Consider the following 16,897-nt stretch of genomic DNA (forward strand, 5'->3'; position numbering starts at 1 on the left):
AATAATAAAACTTACGCATAATAAAAATAATAAATTTAACCGTAGTTAACTTTTACGTTATTATTTTACAATTATCTTTGGCTTAGAGAACTTTAGCACATAAAGGGCAGACTAGTGAAGAAAAAGAGAATCTTACGTGTGTATGTATTATTGGCTCGAACTGACAGAAGGTGTTACGTGATTGGCCACGTTGGACGCAACACACAATCACACTTGACAGTTGACACTTCCCTTCCTTCCTTCCTTCTTCCGTGTCAATCGGAGCAGCAACAAACAAACAAGGAATCAAATCACTCACTCAAGTTTCTGAAACTCAACACAACGAACACACTAAGCCACATTGTTTTCATTATTCCAAAACCCCCCAAGATCTGTGGATTCTATAATCACATCACACTCTTAAATCTCAGATCCCTAATTAACGACCTATCTTCCATTCGTTTCATTCCATGGAGCATCGAACACCCAAGCTTTTCTTCCTCCTTCTTCTATGCGCTATTTGCTATCATTCTCTCAGCGCCATCGCCATGTATTAATTTATTTCCTTTTTTTTTTAATTGCGAGTTTACCAAACACGGCACAAGCATTTTCCGTTGGAATTTTGCAAATTTTCGTTGGATCTCATTCTTAATTTTGCGCAGAAAGAGCTATTACGACGTACTTCAAGTGTCGAAAGGTGCGAGCGATGAACAGATAAAGAGGGCGTATAGGAAGCTGGCATTGAAGTACCATCCTGATAAGAACCAGGGGAATGAGGAAGCCAATAAGCGATTTGCCGAAATTAACAATGGTAGTTACTTAAACCATATACGCTTCTTTGTTTCTTTATCTATGTTTGATTCTTTGGTTCTTTGGCTTTTGCTATGCTATCATGTGTTTGGTGATAGAGCAAGTTCTTCATTTTAAGTATATATGAGGTTAGTTTCTATGTGACATCCAATCAAGTGCTACAAGGTATAAATTTTATCTTCTTGATAGCACCTGATTAGATGTTACTGTGAAAGAGTTCAGCTCATTGACACTACCTACAGTGTGATATTAGACTAACAAAGAGAGTTTTATCCCGTAGGGTCAAAGTCAATTTAGCTCTAGCCGAATTAGCTGGAATACCCTGTCCTAGATACTAATGATTTAGAGTGAAAGGAGAAAAATTGTATAAATGGTGGCTTACTGCATAAGTTTTGCTTCCAACTAGTTGTCTAGGAAAAATAGATGAGATGTCGTAGCTTTATCCCTACTACCGGAGTTTAAGAATATTCTATGCCTCAACACAGTTCTTTTCAATTTTATTCTAAAACCCCCCGTCCAATCATACCCTCAGAGGGTGTTTTGTTTTTTATTGTTGTCAGCATATGAAGTGCTGTCGGATAGCGAAAAGAGAAGCATCTATGACAGGTATGGCGAGGAGGGTTTGAAACAGCACACTGCTGGTGGAGGTAGAGGTGGTCCTGGAATGGGAATGAACTTCCAAGACATCTTCAGTAGGTAAGTCTATAATCCATGCATACATACTTATCTTCTACACATTGACTTACTGGCCTTAGTAGAAAACCTTGTATCTTATTTCATGTTGAATTTGACACTGTGAATGAATATATGCATGTGCTTGCAAAAACAATAACAACCAAAACTCTTTTCATACATTGGAAGTATATATTATAGTTAGTTGCTTTTAATTCCCAATATCCGCATGCGTTTTAATTGACGGCCTGACCTCGCCCTCTGACCATTTTTAGAAGTTATGTTCGTATGAGGAACTTTTTCAAGATCATAAATAAGCAAAATGCGGCAGCATTGAGTTTGTGTTTTCTCCTGCTACACTTCATTTCATGATCATAACAACATCATGAATTCTTCTTTCAGTTTCTTTGGTGGGGGTCCAATGGAGGAGGAGGAAGAAAGGGTTGCAAAAGGTGATGATGTGATTGTTGAATTGGATGCAACCCTGGAAGATTTATACATGGGAGGTTCCCTTAAGGTGAGATCATGTCTAGCTAGTGTTTTGGTTCCATGCATAAAATTCATATGCCTATTGTTAAGACACATCCATCACTGAGATATGGGATATTAGCATGACACCATCTACCAACTTTTGTAACATCTTTTTTGCCAAAGATAGATTCATATAGAATTAAATTTAATACAATCAGTTTCACATGAAGTTACTGTTATACTGACTAAATCAACCCATGAAATGAATTAAAAATAAATATTAGCGCCATTACATAGCAGAACTGGATTTAGAGCGGCTAAAATGATTCATGTGCACATCACACTCGATCTCATTCACCTTTTGCACATTTTTCATTTGCATATGGCAGAAGATTTTCCTGGAGGATTCCCCCTATTGCCTATTATGTTCTATTTGTTCAGTAAGCTGATACTGTAGCACACAGGCATGGAAAAGTTGTAGATTATCATACTAATTAACTATTGTCTGCCTACTTGTAGACCATTTTTTGCTCTTTTAATTTACATTGTAATTATCAGGTTTGGAGGGAGAAGAATGTTATTAAGCCAGCACCTGGGAAGAGACGCTGTAACTGTAGAAATGAGGTTTATCACAGGCAAATTGGCCCTGGGATGTTCCAACAGATGACAGAGCAGGTAAACATCAATGTTGAAAGATTGATCTTTTCCTTATTTTCTCTTTTTCCTGCCAACCTCCCCGGCAAACAAATGTTTAGGATACAGATTTTATATTTTATGATAATAAACATAAAACATTTCTTGGTTTATGGCATCTGTCTTATATGATTGAAATTTTTAGTCAGTTTCAAGCCAAGTTATTTTTTCCCGTTTTATGGGGATAGATAGAGAAGATGTTCCACTTTATTTTATTCTTGTCAACATATGTGAAGTTTTTCACTCATCTTTGTTGATTTACCTGTTAGGTCTGTGACCAATGTGCGAATGTTAAGTTTGAAAGAGAAGGTTATTTTATCACGGTTGATATTGAAAAAGGCATGCAAGATGGGCAGGTACGCTTTCTCACATGCATGTGTGTATCACCTTTTAAGCAATAACCAATCATGAATATTTCGTGTTTTGTTGCCTATTTTCATATAAGCTTTTCTCTAAGCTATGTCTAATTATGTCTTATCTAACTTTTGAAGACAAGAGGCTACATTTAGATGGTAGAATTAGAATTAACGTGTAGTTTATAAATCTGATATTAATCCTACTGGAATTGAAATTAGTTCAAAATTTTATCATTGTATGTTAAACTTTTGGTGGATCATTCATGAAAAGATAAATTTAGCATTTTAACTTTTAACTGTATCTTACTCAAAGAAAGTTTCTGGGGTGAAATTTATCTTGGTTTTATATACCAAGGGATTTTATGAGTAAAGTAAAAAAAAAAAAAAAAGTGTTCAAGCTGCAGTTAATTGTCCACAAAAAAACTTTTATTAGAACTTGAAATGGAGAGAGAGGCAGACAGAAAGATTTCATGTATAAAGAGAAACAAAGAAGTTAATTGATTGTTAGGTGTCCTAGGCTAAACTAAAATTTTGATACAATATTTTACAATTGCTTGGTGCAACGGAAAGTTAGCATTGTTGAAAGAGAATTGTCCCCCCTCCCTCTCCCTCTCCTCTCTCTATAGTTATTGTTGAAAGAGGAATGTAAATTGGTTTCACTTCACCTCCACCCATTTTTGTTACAATATTCTTAGGCCAAGAATTCGGTAACCCTCTATAAAGAGATGTTATAGGTAGTCCTTTCAAAATCAATTATAACTTCAACATCAACATTTTTATCCAAAATTTCAAAAGTTCCCCCAAATTTTGATATTTTCTTTTTTTAACCCAACCTTTGTTGCCTCCATGGAGGCTGTCCTTCAATCAAAGGGCTTCTCGCTCTCTCAACAAATCCCAGAAACTAGGGTGTTTACTCATCACAAGGCTTGAAGCATAGATTTTTCACACCAAAAATCAAGAATTCTTGATGGTTCTTATCTAACAACAACAAATGGATTATTCTCTAAAACCATTACTAGGTTCCCCTCAAAATCCAATATTAATAACGGGTTTTCACAAAGGACACAACTTTGTTCCACTACAAAGTTGAGGCTACTACAGTTGTTGATGGGTTTGTTGGTGATGTTGAGGTTGAAGTTGAAAAGCAAAACTTTGTGAGTATTGAGTTATCCACGCTCAAGAAATTGTTCTATTGGGGTTGATTTTCTTTTCCTTGTTCAATTACATAATCCTAAGGGATATGAAAGATATTCGTGTTGCTAATGCAAGAGGGAGCAGTGCTAAGCTCATACCATTCTTCAGAGATGGGAATCTTTCCGTAGTTGTTGGGTTCATCCGTTCATGTTGTTGTACACAAAATAGATCAATGTTTTTATCAAAATTACAAGCACTTTTTTACACTAGTTGTTCCATTCAGTGCTTTCTTTGGTGCCTTTGGGTTTGTTTTGTACCGACTCACCAACTACATCCACAATGAGCAGCAACCTTCTTAGCATTCTGGGACAAGCTGAAAGAAACAATTAGACTATTAGAGTGAAAGGGAGGAAAGTTTGGTTAAAAGGGAAAATCAATCCCACTACATGTACACCCTTTATAATAAACACTGTTTTGACTCTAGTATTTTCTTAACAACCATACGTGGGTTCTCTTTGTTTTGTTAATTAAAAAATAATTTAAATACGCAATTAATTATTAACAACTGTATTTTTATATGGGTGTCAAGAGTTTTTGGTGTACATAGTGTTTTTTCAAAGAAAATACATAATTTAAGAGAACATTTGTAATTTCAGATAAAAGGATCAAAGGAGAAAAGCTTAGAAGCTTTCCATTTGACTCCATAGTCCAAATTCATACCCTTCCCATTTTTCACTTTAACTAGCATATCCTAAGTAACCAAAGTTATTAAATAACTAAGCCTTATCTTTGTAACTGGAGTTGTATCCATTGGTTAGACTAGGCCATTGCATTTTGTTATAAATCATATGTACAAATTTGCATGGACTGTAATGCAGTTTAGTCACAATCTGATTTTTTGTCCTTTTTCAGGAGGTACTTTTTTATGAGGATGGTGAGCCCATAGTTGATGGAGAACCTGGAGATCTAAGGGTTAGTAACTTAGTTTCTTTTCCAATTTATATAGCAACTGTTTTGCATTTTATGTGTGCAGCATTCTAACAACATAGATGGTATTTTGAACAGTTTCGAATCCGAACAGCACCCCATGACATCTTCAGAAGGGAAGGCAACGACTTGCACACAACAGTCACTATAACACTGGTAAATACTTTTCTAGGCTTATCGACTAATAACTGAACTTGCTGGCCATGGCAATATATTAACTAGTAAATTACTATTTTACTAACTCTTGGCAAGTGGAATCAATGATTTTGCAACAATTAGGACCTGTTTGGTTTTTGTTTCCATGTTTTATTTTCATTTTCGGTGTTTTCTATTTGGTAGAATTCAGCAAAAATAGTTAATTCAATAAATTCCTGTTTTCTATATTCATTTCTGGTAGAAAATCTGAAAATAGAAAAACCTTGGAAATGAGAATGGAACCAAATACTCAGTCCCTTAGCTGCTTTGTTTTTAGTGTCCACAAACCTCTGCATTGTGAAGTTTTTTTTTTCAACCTTTATCTTCAGGTCCAAGCCCTTGTTGGTTTTGAGAAGACTATTAAACACCTAGATGAGCATCTAGTGGACATAAGCACCAAGGTAAGCAATGAGATTTTCTTGTTGCAATTCTAATTGTGCACATAGATTAAGGAATGATTGAAAAATCAATATTGACTGTTGAGTAATTATTCTCAACTTCTCTCTGTAAAAACAATATTATCTGTGTTTTTTCAATGGATAATTATTTGTGGAAAAGTAAGATTTTCAAACTGAATAGTTATATTGAATTGGAGGTAGATAATGTAAAATTAGAAGAAAAGGCACAGATGTAAGACACCTCTTTTTTTTTTTTCTACCATCAGGGAATCACAAAGCCAAAGGAAGTGAGGAAGTTCAAAGGAGAGGGAATGCCACTACATGTGAGCACAAAGAAAGGAAATCTTTATGTCACATTTGAGGTTCTATTCCCCACATCATTAACGGAGGAGCAGAAAACAAACATAAAAGCAATTCTTGGTTAAAATACAGGATGATTCTTGTTATCCCATCCTTAATGGTCCTTTTTAATGTAACATGATTAGGTAGTAAATGTAACAGACTTGGGCTTCTTGCCCACTGGCCCCCACCTACCCCCCTCCTCCCCTCTTTTTGGTTAGCAAAGAAATAGGTAATTTTTTCCTTAGATATTGAGGAGCACGCTATTGTCATTGTTGCCTAGTAATTCTGGTGGCGGTGCAATCTTGGCGTGCTATTTCTTTTTGGTTAAGATACCATTGATATATTAACACCGGCTGAAAAGACATGATTACATTAGCTTTGTGCTATTTAAATCATTACATGAGGCAAATAGATAGATAGTTCATATTCAATTATTGTTGCTCGTATGCAAGTCATGCTTGATCACTGACATAAATTACAATGTGTAATGCATTGCCAAGGACTTTATTGTGTTTTGTTTTTCTTTCTGTTTGTTATTTAATAAATACATGTATGTTCATATGATTAGGAATAGCTTATTTTGATTAAATACTTTTCTCCAAAAAGTTCATGCGATTCAAAACTGAATTCCGTTCAAGATCTATTGCCACAAAGCTCAGGTACTTTGGCTGCAACCTGCAACCAACTTGACTAGTAAAAACCATAGCATAGTGACTATTAACAGTGAGCACCACAAACGCTGCCACTAATATTTATGCTTTATTAAAAGTAAACGCAATTCTCGACTTGTCCTTGCTTTTATTTTATCTATTTATTTTGAATTTAGTCATATCCAATGAGCAGTATTGGCTACATATCATTAACGGGCGTCCTTTCCTTTTGATAATCATGATAACTAACGGCGAGTTAAATCCTACTTTAATCGCTGAAATTGATGAGTTGCATAAATTAAGCCCCTAACTTTTCAATGGTTATAATTTGGTTTTCTAGATGTAAAAAAGTGTACCAATATAGTCTATTGCATACTGTCCATCACCAAAGCTCAATATCATTGATGACATAGTTTAAGTCTTATCATGCTGGACATATTAAAATAACGTGGTATGTGTTGTGGTGTTAAAAAAGGCATTAAATAACATCATTTGAGAGTTTGAACAATCATAAAATATTACACCTCTCCTCTTTTATCACTTCGTTTTCTCTTTTTTTATCATTGGGTACCCAACCCGTTGTGGGTAGGGTAAGGTACGGTGCAAATTTGCTTGTGGATAGAATAGGGTAGGGTATAAGTTGGGTGCTGATTCAGGGTATATCCTATCCTATCATATTTGCACCCCTAATATAATATATAATATACATCTAAAAATTATTTATGTAGTGAAAAAAAGTGGATATTGAACCCACAACTTTTTTTTTTGTAAAATTTCAAAATAACTACTAAGTTAATAATTTAAATTACTTATATAGTACATTTGTTATTTAAAGAATAATATTGCAAGAATTTGGAATTAGAAGAGTAACAAAACATTTATCTTTATTTGTGATATTTTAATTTTATTAAGAACTTGATGATCATGCTATTTGTAATTTTATGTTTGATTTTTTTAAGATTTTATTATTTTTAATTTTAATTTGAACTTAATTTTTTTCTATTTTATTAATATGTATGAAATATAGAAGGATTGAATTTTATATTGGCTTGAAAAAATTTGATTTTCTTATAGGTAGGATAGGGTTGAGAACTTTAACGTATAAATAGGATTAGGGTTGAGAAATTTTCAGTCCACGAATAAGATTGAATTGAATTTTAAAAAGATTTTCAACCCGCAAAATTAGAGTAGGGTCCAAACTAAACCCTACCATATCCATTTTGCTAGCTCTATCTTTCATTGAACAAGTGCATTATTATTGGCTAATATTCTCTTAGATTTTGCAAATGAAACCGGAGGTGCATGCCTCAACTTAAAAATGAGGTGTATAACATTTTAGAATTGTCCAAACCCTCAAACGATGTCGTTTAATGTCTTCTTTAACATCAAAACACGTACAACGTCGTTTTAATATATCTAGCATGATAAAACTTGAAACATGTCACTACTAGCATTAAACTCCAGTAACAAAAAATACCCGATAGACTACATTAATGCAATCTTTTAAATTTGAAAGACCAAATTATAATCATTGAAAAATTAGAGACTAAATCAATAGAACTCACCAATTTTAAGAACAGAATGTATATTTACCACAATGAGAAAAATGTGAAAAAGAAAAGTCACACTATATCACCAACATCTATTCAAATATACACTTTCTCGTCGTGAAAAAATAACAATAAAAATAGAATTTTAACTACATATTGAATAAAAAGTTGATATTAAATATACATTTTATCTTTATCATTTTCAAAATTGTTCAAAACTGTTCCTATATTTGATTCAATTATATTTTTTATGTTTGAAAAAAAAATATTTTTTCATTTAATTTTTTTAACAATATAATCATTTAATCTTTTAACCTATTTGTTAGCTGGAGGAAGATTAGCTGGGGTATAGTGGAGAAAAAAGACTCCCTGTGAGCCAGAGTGCTTCGTTCAAAATACAATTGTGGAGATGACATTCTACCAAAAATTTCTAGGACTAATGACTCTAATCTCTGGAAGCACATTTGTAGTCTGATTAAAACGAAACCATGCAGCTTGCAAAACAAAACAATAAACATGAGCACCAAATGAGCTCAGATAAAGAATATTAAAGTTTACAATAAAAAATAAAGTTAGTCCGATCTTTTAATTCGTTTAATTATTCAATCAATTAGAGTATATTTTAGAGATATTAGTAATTTAATTAGAAAAATGGATATTAACTACTTCTGTTGTTGGTTACTACAATGTTAGTTTCTTGATAGTTACTATCCTATATATAGTATCTCGGCAAAAGATTCAATGATCCAAGAACATTTAGATCATTAAATGATACCATCACAAAACATATATTTTAAGTTTTTTAATAACTGGTAAATAGTCCTTATTTAATTTTAATTATAAATTAGTCTTTTATATATTATTTAATTATAAAATTTATTTTTTATTTTATAAATTATTTTTTTATCATTCATCTATCATGTTTATTGAGAATTAAAAATTAAAACAATAATAAATTAAATCTTCCATTTATCGTAATAAATATTTTGTAATCTTAATCGATTATAATTTTATCATTGATCCAATTACATACATATTGGGTTGTAAAAATCATGTTTGTTAGAAATTCAATCGTTCCAATCGATTGAAATTCAGACATTCCAAACTTCAATCGATTGGAATTGATACACAATCGATTGAAATCATCAAAGCAATCTAGGTTTAGTTAATTCAATCGATTGGTGTCTGTTACCTCAATAAATTATTATTTTCGAAAATCCCATTTTTATGCAAAGCAAGTTCGCTGCACTATAATTTTTATAGAATTAGCCTAATCTGACGAACTTCACTTCAAATTTTAAAAAGAATGGCTAACTCAAGTTCTTAAACTTCACAATCCAGAGTACATAAAAGTACACAAGAATATTGGAAAAATAATAGTTTATTTTTAATTTATAATGAGAAAAAATTCTTGTTAAATATGCTTGTGTACATTATTGTAAACGATGATAATGGCTTAAAAATTTGAATTTCGTTGGTTTTAAAAAAAATTCGACTGAAGTCGAGTGAAGTTCGGCGAGATTAAGCGAACTCTATAAAAATTATAGAGTTCGGGGTTAGGCGAACTCTAAAAAATATATAGAGTGCGGCTAACTCGCTCTAAATAAAAAAAAAATCGTATTTGAAAAATTAAAGTTGAAAAATAGGATTTTGGAAAATGATATTTTTTTAAATGATAAGTAAAAATGATTTTAATGATATTTTTTCCTTCGTATGGCTTAGTATAACCTTTTGATAGTTTGACAAATATATGAAACTAACTTGTCTGGACTGGTAAAATTGGTAAGCGAAAGTTAAATGTACTAATGTAGTATGAAAAGCTAACTTGTCACTCAACATTCGATGGTGTTTTCTTTATTGGCCAAACATATAAATTTGAAATTTATTTTTTACTCTAAACTAATGAAGGCCAAAATTAAGTCCAAAGAAGTCTACTTGCAAAATACATGAACAGTGGTTAACATATGAAACTAACTTCATATTAGTTTGTATATTGCTTCGAGTTCGGATGCAAAATCGGTGAACTGTGTTACTAAATATAAACATCACCTAAGTGCAGCTTCAAGAAATGAAATTCGATATATGAACAACTATTTTTACAGAGAGCAAAATCCAGGAGTCCATTGATAGACCCAACTTAAGATGCCAAGATGACAGCTTCACCACGCGAACCTGCAATGGTAAACCCACAAGATCAGTGCTTATGAACCCAAAAGCAGTGATAACTAAATCAACTTAGAGAATTCACTATTTAGTAGGTAGGATAGTTGAGTTGAAGTACAAGCATCATAAATCTGTTGTACTAGCTGTAACATCGCCTCAGCATCTTCAGCTAAGCGTGCAATTCGTTCTGCCTCCTTGACTGCTTCGGCGGCTAAATATGACTTGCTTTCGGCCTCGGCAATTCTGTAGGCTACAGTTTCAGCAGCTTCCTTTATTGTCTCATTAGATGCCACAAACTCGGGGGGTGGTGGTGGTTGTTGCCGTTGTGGCCACACATTCTTTTTCACAGCAACTGGTGATTTTGGCACAGGTGAATAGTCCTTTTTAATCTTGTAACAGTTTTGTACCTGCATTCGGTGTAGAGAGTTGACAAATCCACATAGAGCAAAAACAAGTTCTGAAATCATTCAGCCCAGATATGTGAAATTTCTTCTTAGGAGGCATGAGAGCAGTCTCAACACTAAAGAGTAATTTAGGTCAATGGCTTAAACAAAGTGCGGAACAAAAATATATTGAGGGAACTATACATCTAACAGTAAAAGCATGAGTTGAAATAATCAAGATGAATAACTATAAAAGTAAAAGGATCACATAGGACAAACCTTTTCAAGTTTCCCTTGACTATTGCATTGTACCTGAGAGAGGATAAACAAAGATAAACAAAAGCAACAAACAATTCAAAAGTAACAAAATACCTTTCTTATTTTGTTGAGGCATACAACAGTTTTAACCACAACTACAATCCAAATCCACATCATTTAATTGCACTAATCCATATAGAATTAGTGACATTAATTCATATACCTCGGACGATTCTTGGCATCTTCGTCATTTTGAGAAGAATCACCCACAGCAACAGAAGGATCAGGTTGATGAATCATAGTGGTGACAATAGTAGCATCTTCCCCGGCAACAACAATAGCATTACTAGCAGCAGCAGCAGCAACTGGGGCAGCAGCCTTGATTCTAGGAACCCTAGATTTTTCCTTGGACCCTTGAGTGCCATTGCTAACACTCAAATTCCGCCATTTATCCTGAATTACAACAAAAGAACAAAATTAAAACCCCACACTCAAATTTCACCGTTTATCCAGAAAACCTTAGATTAAGATAAGACGCGAATTTGAAAAACGAAATTGAAGAGGCTAATCAGGGGAATTTTGCACCTTGAGGTCGATATTGGAACGTGAAGTGAGAAATGGTGCGAATTGAGGGTCTTTGAGAATGTTCTTCCACTTTCCTGGACCGTGTTTTTCCACGCCAGCGATGAGTGCGTCTTCTTCATCTTGCGTCCACTTTTGCTTCTGATTACCCATCTTCTTCGTCTTCTTTCTTGACTTCTTCAGCTTAGTGATTCCAGTTAAGAGCTTCCTCCAAAACTGTGGAGGTAACCAAGACTTTGATATGAGATGTGTGTTAATAACAATAAGCAGTGATGTAAATAATCAAATAATCAAATAAAGACAAAGAAACAGAAATAATCAAATAAGCATCCTTTTAGCTTAGATCAAGTGAAAGGAACCATAAAAAAATAACTATAATTGCTCCACTGTATGCATTGCATATCACTGAATCCCGAACTAACACAAGTTCCTTATGCTTTCTCAATAGTCATCGATTCCGAATACCAATTTTAATAACATTAAACTTAAAATAGAAATCTAAGAACCCAGAAAGGGGGGAAGAGAGAAGAACCTTGAGGAGCGTCAGTCGTCACCGAGAAGCAGGGCAGCACCGTAGGTCGTCAGTCGTCGGTCGCTACCGTCGTCAGTAGAACGAGGAGCTGGGAGTGGGAGAGAAGACGAGGTCAGGGCCCTCAGGGGTCAGCGTTGTTGCCTGTACACCCCTAGCCCTAATTGTGTAATGGGTATGATGACTGGGCCAGGGCCGGGGCCGGTCCGGTGACCGAGATATGGCCCGGTCCCAGTTTTACTCTCTTTCAGATTTTATTTCTTTCTTCCTAGTCAATTTCGGGTTACTCGGGTCCAGGTTCGAGTTGGACCGGGCCGTGTGTTTGTCATGTATAATGGAGTTGCCACTAATTGTTACCAGACAATTGAAGAAATTTATTAAGAGAAAGTAGAGGGAGCCAATAGACTAAGCGTACATGGTGTACTATAGAGGTTTAGGAAGTATTAGAGATATGACTATTAGTGTTACATTGTCCTGTCATGTTATGCTTTTGAGATGAGTGGGTTCATGACATGGTATTAGAGTTCTAGATCCGAAAGGTTAAGGGTTCGATCCTTACAATGGGATTTTAGGAAGTATTAGAAATATGACCATTAGTGTTACATTGTCCTGTCAAGTTATGCTGTTCATGACATGATATTAAATTGGCTATGCTGTTCATGACATGATATTAAATTGGCTCCTTAGCACTATCCATTTATTAATTTATAAAAATATTTTTGTTTCGAAAAAACATTCAATTTGAGAGTTTGGTCAATGGTTATGAGAAAAAAAATTACAAAAATTTAACTTTATTATATTTTAATAGACTTATTAAAAATAAATTATGTTAATTATTAGAAATTAAATCATATTTATACTTTTATCTTGAGACAATAAATTAAAATGAAATAACATTTTTACAAAATTAATGAAGAGTTTAAGGACAAAAGACATCCTTTATGAAAAAAATATTTTTAATTTTATTGACGTGGTTACATATTTTCTAATAGAATAAAAAATTCAAATAAACATAATTTTTTTAAAATAAAATAATTTTTTATTTTTAATTACACCTTATGCAACAAAACCAAGGTAAGTGTTTACTTTTACAATTTAAAAAAAAACGTAAAAATGGTCTAATAACACAATCTACAAGATAAACAAAAAATGTATATAAAGAATTGTGAAAATTGATGTATAATTATTTTTATATAAAATTATTAAATAATTTAACATATTTAATTAAATTATTATCGGAAGTACACACAAAGAAAAAGAAAGATCCAAACGGTAATCAAAAACCAAATACTATATACTGAAGTACACAAAGATAAAGTGTAGCACATTAGAATTACAATTTGAAATATATTATTTCTAATTATATTAATTATATATTAAAATCAGTTATCAAAATTAATTATTAGTATAAAATATATATTAAAATATAAATATATATTAAAAGTAAATTAAACCACATAAATATTGATACACAAATATATTGATGACTAATCCAAATCAAACTAAAACATCCAAACACAAAAACAAAGATAATTATACATAATAGTATAATACTTAATAACTTGATCAAGGAATATATTAAGATTATTCCTTATCTTATTTAAATGCCACACATAATACAACCAAACTAATTAATACCCCATGCATTTAGATCAAGGTTTTGAAAACCGGACCGATTATCAAACCGTTTTAGTTGTTGGTTCATTAATTTATTGGTTCAATTGGTTCAACCGATGGTTCAACCAAAAAAACCGTTTTAAAATAAAATAATAAATAAATTATAAAGGACCAAAGATGAGGGTACTCCAAGAACTCCTATTAGATGCATCAGCATTCAACATTATCACATTCTCACACACACACATACAAAGCCTTAACTCAAACAACAACCACAGCAAGTGACTTGGAAAGAAAATGTAAATACCGAAACAATCACAAGCATACAGAACATGTGAATATTATTATAGCAAACATAATAATAAAATAGCTCTTCTAATGCATCTCCGAAAATTCCCAAATAAAGAAAACTACATAATCTGATCCACTTGATTCAGAAAGCTACATATATTAGAAAAATTAAGAATCAACTAAAAGAAAAAGAAAAGGAAGGCCTGGTTGATTCGATTCAATTGCCCGAGATGAAGAATCAAACAGGGCTGAGAATCCGAGAGTTTAAATGTTAAACATAGGCAGTGCAAATTTTAACAAAGTTCACCACAATGATTAACAACAACAAAAAGCACCGAAGAAACACTCAGTAATATAGGCAGTGCAAATTTTAACAAAGCTCATCACAATGATTAACAACAACAAAAAGCACTGAAAGAACAGTGAATCAGTAACATGGGCAGTGCAAATTTAAAATTTAAAAGTTATTAATTTAAAATTTATCATCAAATACAATCAGTGAGCAAAGATAATCAATCAAGCACTGACTGAGCATTCTGTTCTGATTCTGTGACTGGGAAGCAACAAATTCAAGTTACAGCAACAAATTTAACAAATCCTAGTAAAGTCCCGATTTACAGCAAAAAGGCAAATTTATTATTGATTACCAATTCAGCAACATGCAGAAATACAGGGAGAAGGAAAATCTGGAAAAGAGAGAACACTAAACCAAAACATTAACCAATAATCACAAAACACTAAACCTTCACCCAGCAATTACAAACAAAGCCAGCAATTACAAACATTTGCACATTATAAAACATTCCAAAACACTAAACCTTCACCCAGCAAAACCAGCAACTACAAACAAAGCCATCAGTAAATTTAAACAAAAAAAATTAAGAGCCATCAGCAACTAACAGAGCCATCGAGCCATCAGTAACGGAGCAAAGAATTGAAAGCAACAGACTAACAGAGCCATGGAGCCATCAGTAAATTTGAAAAAAAAAATTACAGCCATCAGCAACCATCAAATACAAGACAGATCCATCAGCAGCTGACAATTACAATTTACAAAACATTACAAGAAAAATGGAACACAAATTGAACAACAATTTCGGAACTTCAAACGAAGAAGAAGACCATAGAATCAGAATTCAGATATTTTCCTAATATTGTTAATCAGAACTTCAAAATTATTAATTAACAATATTCAACCATTATTCAACCTATTATTCAACCTAGGAATTCATAAATTAATTAACAATTATTCAACCGATAAGGGCTAAGGCCATAACAAGTTCAGAGATTATTCAACAATAATTATTCAACAATTATTGTTAAAAAAAAATAGAAAAATACCTAGAAGAACAGAGCTGGCCACGGAGGCATGAACAGAACTGGCGACGGAGGCAGGAACAGAGCTGGCGACGGAGGAGCAGAGCTTGCGACGGAGGAACAGAGCTACGCGACGGAGGCAGGAGGCGAGCCCGGCGACTGTGCTTCCACTGCTGAGAGTCTGAGACGTTAGCTGAGTGAGGGACTGAGTGAGCTTCGAAGCTCCAACCGGCGACGGCGTCAGGAGCGGTCCGGCGGCTGAACGAAAGGGAGGATTGAGCTCGCCGGTGTTGAAGGAACGGCCAGCTCGAGGGTGAAGGGAGGGACGAGAGAGGGAGTGTGAGCTGCGCCGTTGGAGAGTTGGAGGGAGTTAGGGTTGGTAGGGTTGGGGGTGTTTTACTGTTAAGCTAAACGGCTGCGTTTTGGCTTTTTTGGGCAAAATAAAAAATCAGACGGGTCCCGGTTGGGTCCGACCGACCGGTTCTCGTCCGGTTCAGTGGTTTGAGAACGGTTTTGATTCTGACGGTTTTTTATGTTAAACCTAGCTTTCTTTCAATTTTTCCCTCGCTACCAAGGATTATAATGGTAAATGAATAGCAATATAGCATAATATTTTTTAAGTTGAAAATCAAAATCAGCTTATAAAGTATAAACTAATACTTAAATTAGTGGAAAAAAAAAACACTTTGAAGGGAGCATGCAATAGAAGAGCAAAATTTATATGACAATTTTTATCACTACACTATGTGAGAAGGGGCAAAAAGAAAAAGAAAAAAAAAGAGTGAAAAAGATCGATGGACCATAGTACTTAAAGCATCTTACCCAGCAAAGATATATTGACTCATGAGAAATTATGAAATAGCAAATGAACTAATCTTAATTCAAGGATCAAAGAGAAAAGCACAACCAATAAGTAGTTTTAACAGAAGGAAGTACGTAACTCTTGTAATGTAAAGCCAGAAAGTTTCAACATTTATCCACATGACTCAACACACCTAAACCTGCAGACTTGTTCTAATAAGCAAAAAGTGAAAAATTACAGAGATGCCATAACTAAGTTGCAATAAATTAAAAAAAAAAATTCAACAGGAAGCATAGGTGTCTATATTGTATTAGTTATAAGCAGCAGTATTCTAAGCAGAAGATAGAAAAATTCCATCACAATTCTCCCCAACCAAACTTGCATGATGAAGAATAATATAACTAAAACAATTCATAAGAGGTCAATTTCAGCCCTCTACATGAAATGTCCTGTCACCACTATTTATAGCTTTAGTGTATTTGGTTGGAAAGGAATTCTAGAGTTTTAAAGCTTTCTCATTCTTGAATTTATTTGAGACAGATTATTAATTTGGCAGAATTTATTTCAACGGTTAAAATTTGTTCCATCAAAACAATTTAATTTGACAAACTCTTGATTTATGATTTTGAATGTGGTGTTTTGATCTTAAGCTATCTTTAAAAATATCTCTCTAAATTTGTTGGAAGATTATGATTAAGAAGATGACAAAATCTTATAT

At 33.4% G+C, this 16,897-nt stretch overlaps 2 protein-coding genes and 1 pseudogene across 2 annotated transcripts; 2 read left to right on the plus strand and 1 right to left on the minus strand.

The window, feature by feature from the left end:
* Nucleotides 1-223: 223 nt before the first annotated feature.
* Nucleotides 224-6,468, plus strand: LOC107464486 (dnaJ protein ERDJ3B). Its single transcript, XM_016083408.3, has 10 exons — nucleotides 224-529; nucleotides 642-790; nucleotides 1,350-1,485; nucleotides 1,864-1,978; nucleotides 2,491-2,607; nucleotides 2,895-2,981; nucleotides 5,028-5,087; nucleotides 5,181-5,258; nucleotides 5,627-5,698; nucleotides 5,962-6,468. The coding sequence occupies exons 1-10, from the start codon at nucleotides 450-452 to the stop codon at nucleotides 6,118-6,120; spliced, it is 1,053 nt and encodes a 350-aa protein (XP_015938894.1). The 5' UTR covers nucleotides 224-449; the 3' UTR covers nucleotides 6,121-6,468.
* LOC110275070 (ADP,ATP carrier protein 1, chloroplastic-like) lies at nucleotides 3,828-4,774 on the plus strand (annotated as a pseudogene).
* A 3,712-nt stretch (nucleotides 6,469-10,180) lies between the features above and the next one.
* On the minus strand, nucleotides 10,181-15,742 carry LOC107464485 (telomere repeat-binding factor 4). The gene is given in 8 exon segments (XM_052254730.1): nucleotides 10,181-10,409; nucleotides 10,519-10,807; nucleotides 11,063-11,080; nucleotides 11,083-11,095; nucleotides 11,265-11,494; nucleotides 11,627-11,839; nucleotides 12,156-12,498; nucleotides 15,402-15,742. Coding segments are annotated over 6 exon segments (735 nt in total). The 5' UTR covers nucleotides 11,777-11,839; nucleotides 12,156-12,498; nucleotides 15,402-15,742; the 3' UTR covers nucleotides 10,181-10,374.
* Between the last annotated feature and the right edge of the window lie 1,155 nt (nucleotides 15,743-16,897).

The sequence above is a fragment of the Arachis duranensis genome, chromosome 9 (genome assembly GCF_000817695.3).
Source record: "Arachis duranensis cultivar V14167 chromosome 9, aradu.V14167.gnm2.J7QH, whole genome shotgun sequence".
Taxonomy (NCBI): Eukaryota; Viridiplantae; Streptophyta; class Magnoliopsida; order Fabales; family Fabaceae; genus Arachis; species Arachis duranensis.